General features: G+C 48.9%; 1 protein-coding gene across 4 annotated transcripts in view; it reads right to left on the reverse strand.

Annotated features, from left to right (window-relative positions):
• Window positions 1-5,706, reverse strand: part of LOC119372691 (stromal membrane-associated protein 1) — a 224,849-nt gene extending 219,143 nt beyond the window's left edge. Inside the window, exon 1 of one of the 4 annotated variants that reach the window (XM_037643135.2) lies at window positions 5,491-5,706. In XM_037643135.2, coding sequence (XP_037499063.1) covers window positions 5,491-5,608 — 118 coding nt within the window. In that variant the 5' untranslated portion in view covers window positions 5,609-5,706. The remainder of the gene's footprint in view (window positions 1-5,490) is intronic. The other 3 variants (XM_037643140.2, XM_037643138.2, XM_037643137.2) reach the window with 3 other exon arrangements.
• Window positions 5,707-9,949: the final 4,243 nt, after the last annotated feature.

Below are 9,949 nucleotides of genomic sequence, written 5' to 3' on the forward strand. Positions count from 1 at the left end.
GCAGCGAGGGTCTCCATCAACAACCGCATTTATCCCGCAAGCTTCGTAGTCCTTCAGCATTGCTCCCGAGATGTCATCCTTGGTATGGACTTCTTAGGCCTTCATGGTGCCGTCATTGACCTCAGATCCAAGTCGATAACACTATCTACAGAAAAAGCATTAACGCGGTACACGCCGCCAGGGAAGCATGCCTTGAATATTCTGGAAGACCAGGTCACCATTCCCCCTCGCTCCAGCGTCATCATTTCCGTCGGCACTCAGAAAGTAGCAGACCTGGAAGGCGTCGTTGAAGGCGACCAGCACCAGTTGATTAACCGCGAGATTTGCATCGCTCACAAATTTTAGCAACAAGTATAAGCACATAAACAAAGGCATGACAGTCGCCTACATCAAAGAAATTGTGGCAGCCACCAATGCTTTCGCCATCGCCGATTCTTCCGAGCCCACACCGACGAACCAAGCTCCTCAACCAGCTTTCGACGTCAATCCTAGCCTTCCAAAGCATAAACAAGAACAGCTCAAAACCCTGCTCTTGAAATACAGGGACTGCTTTTCATCATCGTCAAGAATCCGCCAGACCCCAGTCGCAAAACATCGCATCATAACAGAGGAAAATGCCAGGCCACTTCGGCAGAGTCCGTACAGAGTTTCGAAGCGAGAAAACGAATCCATAAAGAAAAAAGTCGACGAAATGCTACGCGACGACATCATCCAGCCGTCGAAAAGTGCATGGGCGTCACCCGTGGTGTTAGTGAAGAAGAAGGACGGAACCCTACGCTTCTGCGTCGATTATCGCCGCCTGAAAAAAAAAACGAAGAAGGACGTCTACCCTCTCCCATGAATAGACGACACCCTGGATCGACTCTACAACGCGAGGTACTTTTCGTCGATGGACCTCAAGACCGGCTATTGGCAAATCGAAGTCGACGAGAGAGACCGAGAGAAGACTGCCTTTATAACACCAGACGGCCTCTTCGAGTTCAAGCGCGTTATGGACACCGTGCTGGCTAGATTGAAGTGGCAGACTTGCCTTGTGTACTTGGACGACGTCATTGCGTTTGCCTCAAGCTTCAACGAACACCTCCGGCGCCTTGACGCTGTACTACAAGCAATCAAGACCTCTGGCCTCACCTTGAAGCCTGGAAAGTGCCCCTTTGCATACGAGGAGCTACTGTTTTTGGGTCACGTGATCAGTAAGGGTGGTGTTCGCCCAGACCCGCGGAAAACAGCTGCCATCGCTGCCTTCCCGCCCCCCACCGACACGAAAGCCGTGCACCGTTTTCTCGGCTTGTGCGCCTACTACAGGCGCTTCGTCAAGGAATTTTCACGAATCGCCGAACCGCTAACTCACCTCACGAAGACCGACGTGCCATTCAAGTGGGAAACGGCGCAAATCGAAGCATTTGAAGAACTGAAACGACGCCTTCAGATGCCTCCGATACTAGCGCATTTCGACGAATACGCCGATATGGAAATCCACACCGACACAAGCAGCGTAGGACTCGGCGCCGTCCTTGTGCAGAAGACTGACGGGCAGGAAAGGGTCATCAGTTATGCTAGCCAGTCACTATCAAAGGCAGAAACGAACTACTCCACAACAGAAAAGGAGTGCCTAGCGATCATCTGGGCTGCACCACGTGACAATATCTATCCCTTTTAATACACACTGATTGGCGGGTTGGAGAGTAGCGGGCAAGTTGTCGCTTTAATCATTGCACACTCAGGATTCCTCAGCAGGCAAAGTGGCGCTGTCACTGAAAGCAGTTGTCTCAGAACAGCGCCCATGTTTGAACACCGATTTTAAGGTCAAGATGCGAACAATGAGAAGGAAACAATGTGCAGCAGTGCAACGTGTACTGTCGGTACCCGTTATCCGCAAAAGAAAAAAAAACTGCCGATATCGGCGCATCACTGTATCCTCCCTTCCTATGCGGGGGCCCACGCGTGACAGCAGCGAGGTCAGTCTCCAGCAGCTCTCTGTAAAGCAAATTCTTTTCATTCAGCCATTCCACCAACAACACCGACTTCACCGAAACAAATTACAGTCCTCGACAATACTTGACAAAGCTCAGCAAGCTTCGTGTTCTGTCGGCTTCCATGTTTTTGAATACTCTCAAACCGTCTGCTGCCAGCGGGCGCAGAGTCTGCAGTCGAGAGTAATCCAGCTGTTCTCCCCTAGGACACAGTCTGTCGTGTGGATGCGCCTGCAGGTGGATTATTCATCCGCGTCCACGACCGGATGGATAATCCACGGATTATCCGTCTGAATGCATTCTGCATCCACAACTCGGGATTCCCTTCCCTTCAGCATCGTTTTCCTTTACATGCAGTGGCATGAGCCTGTTCAGCAGCGCCGTACTTGTATGGCCACCTGCGGCGTCCACGGGGGGTGGGGACACTTCATCGGTGCTCACTTCCCCGCCACCGTAGCTGCTCCGAATGTGCTGCATGCGCACCCCCTTTTTCTGCGCATCTATATCAGTTACACTGCAAAGTGGTAGGCCACTGTAAACTATCCGAGGGTGCCTGCTGCAATTACATTTACTAAGTACCCACATCTACGTAGATGCACACTTCATTGATGCCGTGGATGACGATGAATTATGGTCGAGCTCTTTGTAATGGGTTGGCAGCTTTCAACCACCACCTTGTTACTCCATTCACATGGAGAGACACCTGGGGCAATTCTATGCTTATACAACGCGATATTACATTTATTAACATTACTCTGTGGTATATTATGCACCCCGGAGGTCTTCTGTTATGTTGACAATACTAGCTTTATCCGTGGAACGGCACACAAGGCCTCGGCCTACATCCAGTGGCATAAATCATGGGGGGGGTCCTGACCCCCCTTGTGTTCAGGCTGGGGGGACACCCCTTGCAAGTGTCCCCCCTTGAGATGTATCTTTCAGATGTCATATTTGAATTTCTTGAACGTCATATTTGAATGTGAATGAAGGATAGTGCACGTTCCGTAAAATCAACTCTGAAATATGAAACCCTTCCAATAAACAGAAACGAAACACAAAAGTGAAAGCTGCTTGTCCTTTCGTAAAGTACTGCAGAGCATGAGCTTTCTGGAATGCTACAGTTACTTCAGACGTGCCTCAAATGCTTATTACGCTGAAGTTTGAAATGGATAATAAAGGATCCCCGATCATCTATCTTTACTTACATCGACGATTTGTTGGAAGCCATTCATAATGAAGTATAAATGTGATCGTTCGACTATCATTGTGTTATTTAAATAAAAATTGCCGGTGAACATAAAATTGCTTTACAAGAATGTTTCCTGGGGCAAATTGTGGGAGGCCTTTTCTAACAGGTTTACACGATGGGGAAAGGAGAAGGGAGAATGAAAAGTTGTAGCTCTATGCATTATCACACACACAAAAGAAGTGCTAGCATTTGTCTTTTATGGTTTAAACCAAACGAAATGGCTGGAAGGGAGGAAGGAACAGGACAGGGAGGAAAAGCAGTGGTGTTGTCGCGAGGTGCTGCTAATTCAGATGAGCAATCACGCTTACTTTAAAACAAAATTGAAGTATCTTAAAGCCAACATCTGCCAGTAATAATCAGTGAGAAGTACCAACGTATATACTGGGCAAACAACACAAACATCTCGAGGTTTCAATCTTTGTGTCAGGGGTCCTTAAAATGAACTTGCTTCTGTGTAATGCTAAGACAAAAAAAGGCTCCTTATGTGCTGCCTCAGTGCAAAACGTAAAGGAGTACTGACATGATTTTGAGACATCGCAAAAGGGACATTTTCAGTTTCCCTTGGTATGCAGTGTCAACGCTGTCCACACACCGGTGTCAGAGAACACATAAAATATTTCAATTTGACCTTGGAAGTTTTCGCCGCTGAGCATCTGCAAGCCAGCCCCACTGCAATGGACATTATCCCGACGAGTCAAGACAGTTCCCCTGAGTTTGCGAGTTCTGCGTCGTGCATGCAGCCTAAATCGCAGAAATCACTGTCAGGGTCACTGGACGACGGTTCACTCATCATTGTTTATGTGCATCACGAGCAGATGACGGATTTGCCGCTAGTACGTCGCTAGTTTCTGTATCCCCATGACGTCATACTGATATGATACGTCACTGAGAAGCCGCCCCCTCGATATTGAAACCGAAAGTGTATTTTTAAGGTAGCTATATACGATGCATTCCCAGGCACCACAATAGTCGTTTTAGGTTTCTCGACACCAGTATTTTTATTTAGAGCATGAGAGAACGGCAGCATGGGCTAGTTGGTGATTTACACTAAACAAACTATATAAAATTTCTGACTTCAACTAAATAAAATTTAGTTGAAGTCAGCGCCTGTGTTGTGTCCTTTCTTACGTCCTCATTTACGTAGCGCTGTGCAAATATGTCAATTATTTAGAGCAACAATCTGAAAATTTTTAAAATTCGTGTCAGTACTCCTTCAACCATTATGAAGCAGTGAATGCTTTTCGCCAGACGGGTCTTCACGAAGTCCCGACTTTTCGTGAATGATGTCATTCAGAATCAGGCACATCCCAGCATTCCCATGGACACAACAGTCGCAGCACCAATTTTTCCTCTAAGTAATTCGCCCTTTTCATTATCCTGTGCTGCCCTCTGCCGTTTTGATAGGGGGCGGAACCTTGCGGCGTGATCAGGGACAAGCGGGCTCGCCAGAACAGAGGCGTCCGAGATCGACCCTACCATAGAGTTTCATGGCTTCCCTCCAGGAGAAGGGCGCATGCGCCGTGAGAAAGGCGGGCAAGAGTGTGGGCAGTGCTGTTGTGGTCGGCCCTCTCTCAGCCCAGCTTTTCCTCTAGTCTGTACTAACTCAATGCTATGGGAGCTTTTGCTCTCCGACCGCTTTATCTCAGGTTCTCCCGTTTGCGGTTACCAATGACTTTTGAAAGCAGTAGCAGTGAGAACCTGATCTCAACTCTCGCAATCATGGACCTGACTTTTCTTGGCCCCACGCTGCGAAAATCCAAACGAAAAACGATGCTTTGCGGGCAAATTTATTGCTGTTCATGGCGCGTTACGCTTTTCCGGCAGTGTATCCCGTGACTTCCGAAAACCAACAGGAAACGATTCCTGAGGAAATTCTTCAGAAATTCTCCCAGCAGTCGGGAGAATTTAACACCATCCCTTCTTGTTAACGTAAACTTACCAGCCCGTCCTCCAAATTAGCTGAGGTTAAACTCGGACATATGCAGAGGCGGTCATAACGAGCACACAAAGCACAGGCAACCATTCCGCCCCCAACGGAACACAACCACCGGTTGCTGCTAATGCACAACAGTTGGTGAAACACAACCCGACATGCGATTTGGTCACCTCCAACGCTACCGCCACCATCCCCTGCCAGGCAACGAACCATCAATACGGCGCACAGGAAATACAACTGCCGATTTCGAGAAAAACAAGTGCGCTTAAATTTTTCGAACGTGGGCAACTGTAATCTAAGCCTATGAAGAAATAAAGATCTGGATCACGGACCTTTAGCATCGCAGTCAACGCAGTACTTGTTGTCCTCTTCCCGAAGAAGTTGGCCCAGAATGGCCTGACACTTGTCCTGTATCTGCTTCTGCCTCTCGCGCTCCGACTTGCTCGCCATCACGAAACCACTGCGACCCCACAATCACACTCACCACGGACAAATTTCTCAAGAATCACCGGACCCCTCGGACCAAGCGGCTGGCCAAAGGGCTCTTCTGGCTTAAATGGGCTTAAAGACCCTGACGTCACTGGCCAGATGCAGGGTTGCCAGTTTTTGTGAGCTGGTACCGCTAATTTCGCGATAACGAACGCCGTTACAACAAAGAATAAAAAATGCCAAAAATATCTCTTCCTAATTAGCAATTTTTCTGGGCACTTCTGCTTCAACTCGATGATTTAATGATGATGATGCGAGCCTCACTTCATCTCATCATCATCATCATTTGTTGATTTGTTGGAAGTATAGTGTACTAGAATAATCTCCTAGTGACGCGTCCAGGAGGCAGGGACAATAGGCCGGTTGAAGCAAACGCCAGTAGACGCCACTGGTGGCGTTGCTGCGCTTTTTTCTAGTCGCGGAGCCAGTTCGCGCCGGTTTGGGCCGGTGCGACGCTACGTTCAACGTCGTAGTTCTTTAAAAAAAAGAAATGGTGGATGACTTTTTTTTCTTCAGACGCTTACATGTGGGATGCTTCCATGTAGTACGAAAATAGCGCCCCTTTTCATTTCCTTCACGAATCAATCTCGATTGCACGCCGTAAAATGAGGTAAGGAAACGCAGGAATAATCTTGTTTAGGTGCGTTTCTGTAGTCGAGAATAAATCACGAAAAGTTTGCCACCATCAATATGCGTCCGTCGAGGCCGTTATTTCATCGTATGCCTTCTGGCATAGCAACGCAGCGTATACGTTGCTGAGCACTTTTGTGTAGTTTGCGATGAGCATGGGATTTAAATGTTGTGCTAGGTATTGCGCAATAGAAGCAAAACATGCAGAGTTACTCATATGATGGGTTTGTGCAAATGGATGATAAAAAATGCGAATAGATACTGCTGCAGGCGATGTCCCGACCTGCAATGAATCCGCCGGTCTGCGGCATTTACGCTAGCAGACGACTAGAAAAAGGCGCAGTGGCGGCGCCTGGTGGCGTCCACACAAACGGGCACGCGCGCTCCTTCTCAGACGCGTCACTAGGAAATTATTCTAGTACACTATAGTTGGAAGTAGGGTTGGAAGTACAGTGTTCTAGAAGTTTGTAGTGCGCTCACTGAGCGGCGGAGCGTGACGCACTTCATGTCGCCGCCGACAGGCGGCGCGGCTCGCAGCGTCACTTGAAACTTTGCGGCAGATTGCTGGGCGCGGCTAGCGCGCGTTGCTGTTTTGCGCGCAAGAAAAGTCAAAGTTACGGTGCGCAACACACGGAGCTTCTTTTGATGCAACTTTTCTGTGAGTTGTGAAATAAATTACTGTCGTTGTGACTGATTTACGAAGGGTGGGCGATGTTTAAAGCGGCTATTGCATAGATGAATGCTCCTCCACATATAGCCGCTGCAGTAACAGATAGGGCGTGTAGTTGGGGGGTTGAAGTTTTTTTTTTTTTTGTCCTGCTGATCGATACGATTTTCAATGCCCTTTCGCCACTGTAACGATCATAGCGACTTCATTCTCGCCTTTCGAGCCCCACACCAACGCTTCACTTTTTTTTTTATTCGCATATATGAGCTGGTCTGTGTAATAGGAGAATCTGTTGCTGGGCCTGTTGGTACACATCCTTGAAGAAACGAAAAAACCAGCTTACGGACGCTTACACAAGAAGAGAAGACACTCGCCGGAACTAGCAACAGGTTTAATGAAACCACATAACGTTCCCTGATAAGTCAAGCGCGCATGCGTCGTACATAAAACACGTGTGATTCACAATAAGAGAGAATCACATCAGTAACCACATTCTTTTAAATAAGCAATCTCTTTCTTTGATAGTGACAGATACACTAATGCATTTGTTCGAACCATGTGTTTCCAGATTTGCGCTTCAATCACTTAACGTTCGTATTAATTGCGTGGTTCCCTTACCAATAATTTGCGTACGTGCCTTACAGATCAGGAGAACAGCCGCACACCCGGCAATGAGCAGGCAGATTTGCTCCTCCTCCTGACCTGATAGACGTCTGATCTGATTTTATTTACACAAACCCCTGCCTATGTATGCGCAAATGCTTGCCATGATTAACAATGCAGAAATGGTCACGACCAATAAACTGCCGACGACGACGTTGATCTAACAGGCACTGGAGCATCCCAAAAGGAGCCCAATCCCTACGGGTCTCCCGCTTCCTAATGACAGCTACTTCAGTCTCCCCTACATCTCCTTTTTCTGTACACGAGTATGGTATATTGCTGTCACCACTCGCCACACTCCTGTTCTCTTTTTTTTGCTTTTATTGTTACCGCGCTTGACTACGCGGTCACTCCTAGCGTCGTTGGGTCCAGCTGTTTCTGTTGTCAAACGCTGCCCCAGCAATTTCTCTGCACGTACGCTGCATGCCCTATGTGCACGACCGCCGGAGGCTGTAGCGCGTCCCTCCCGATCAGATGCAGCGGCGGACCGTCATGAGACAGTTGCAGTTTGCGGACAGACACAAATGCCGATCCTTCAGAAAAACAAGCATACGTAAGTGCAGTGAAGCGGCACGCGTGGTGCCGATCGACAAAGGTCCTTCAAACGAATGAATGGCGTGAACATGCGCTGCAGCTGGGAGAATCAGCTTAAAAGAAGAATAAAATGCTCGACCCCCTCCTCCCTCCTTTTTTTTTTTTGTTGTCTCTTTTAAGTGTCATTGTGGTGGCCCTCTTACCGCCTTCAACTCCGCGTTTGTTGATCCCCCCCGGAACTACATCGTAACCAGCGTAACTGGCGTAACCCCGACCAGGGGACGCGCTTCGCACCCCGCAAGAGAAGTTTTCAGGAGAAACTGGCGGCAGCACCCCTGGCGGGCGCCCAGGCTGTCGACGCGGAGAGGGCCATGGCGGCGCAGCGCAGGGATACGGCAGTGAGCCCACTGCCCCATTCTAGTACACTGTAGTTGGAAGGTTGGAAGGGCCAACACGACCGCATCGTAGACGTCCTCTGGCAGCAGTATGCTGTCAGATATAATTCTATTTGGGTATGGTGAAACTGCGAAGCTTTTAATTTCTTTGCTAGAGTTATATCTCTTATTTTATAACGCTTTGTTATTACTTTACAGAACGTTGCTGCTGAACGCCGGCGCCGTCATAAACTTTAAGCTGTAAGTGTCTCAAACGTGACTTCTGACGCGAAATGATTTTCTAAGCTTGAAAACGTCCGAGTGTGCTCAAACTGTTGTATTTCGTTCCACAAAACTTCACAGTGAACTTGAGCCGGTTAAAAGTTGGAAAGGGGATCGCAAAAGTTTCATGGCGCTAATGATAATAACGTGGGATTTTATGTGCCATAACCTCGATATGACAAGGTCTCCGGATAATTTCAACCACCTTGGGTTAGGGTTTTACACGAAGCCAAACAGGAGGGCTCCACGGTGGACGACATTCTCCAGTCATTGGCCGACATATACGTACCGATGGGTCCCTCGGGCGGCGCGGACTACCCCCACTACCGGGGCCTCCAGAGGCAGGACCTCGATGCACCCTTCTCTAAAAACGAGGTCGGTGAAGCGCTTTTCAACCTTAATGGCCGATCGGCCCCGGGGCCGGACGGCATTTCGAACAGGCTACTTCGCAATCTCGACGAAAAGGCCATCGTCACCTTAACAGAAAAGATCAATCGCGTGTGGGATACGGGTGACGTCCCGGACGATTGGAAGCTAGCGTCAGTAATTCTCATTTCAAAGCCAGGTCGAACCCCCAGCCTAAACATCCTGCGACCGATCTCGCTCACTTCGTGCGTGGGAAAAGTCGCAGAACACGTCATTCACAACCGGATATCTAGGTAACCTATCGAGGAACACGAACTCTTCCCCTACAACATGATGGGATTTCGGCCATCCCTGTCCACTCAGGATGTCATGAAGCTCATTAAGCACCAGATCATTGATAGGGACACCAGAGACGTCAGGGGTATCCTGGCGCTGGATCTCGAAAAGACCTTCGATAACGTTTTACATAAGCACGTCCTGGATTCCATTTCAGACATGGGACTTGGGTGCAAGTTTCACGGGTTCGTCACTTCATTCCTTCGGGGCAGGCGCGCCACCCTCAAGGTGGGCGAGGTAACGTCTGATCCCTTCGAGCTGGGGGCGAGGGGCACTCCTCAGGGGTCGGTAATCTCGCTTCTGTTCAACGTCGCCGTGCGCAGCCTCTCCGCCCGCCTCTCTAAAGTGGACGGAGTTATTCACGCTCTTTACGCCGTTGACATCACGGTGTGGTGCGACGACGGCAGGGAAGGTAGAGTCGAGGAATCCCTACAGGCAGCCCTGAGCTGC

The sequence above is a fragment of the Rhipicephalus sanguineus genome, chromosome 10 (genome assembly GCF_013339695.2).
Source record: "Rhipicephalus sanguineus isolate Rsan-2018 chromosome 10, BIME_Rsan_1.4, whole genome shotgun sequence".
In the NCBI taxonomy this organism is placed as follows: Eukaryota; Metazoa; Arthropoda; class Arachnida; order Ixodida; family Ixodidae; genus Rhipicephalus; species Rhipicephalus sanguineus.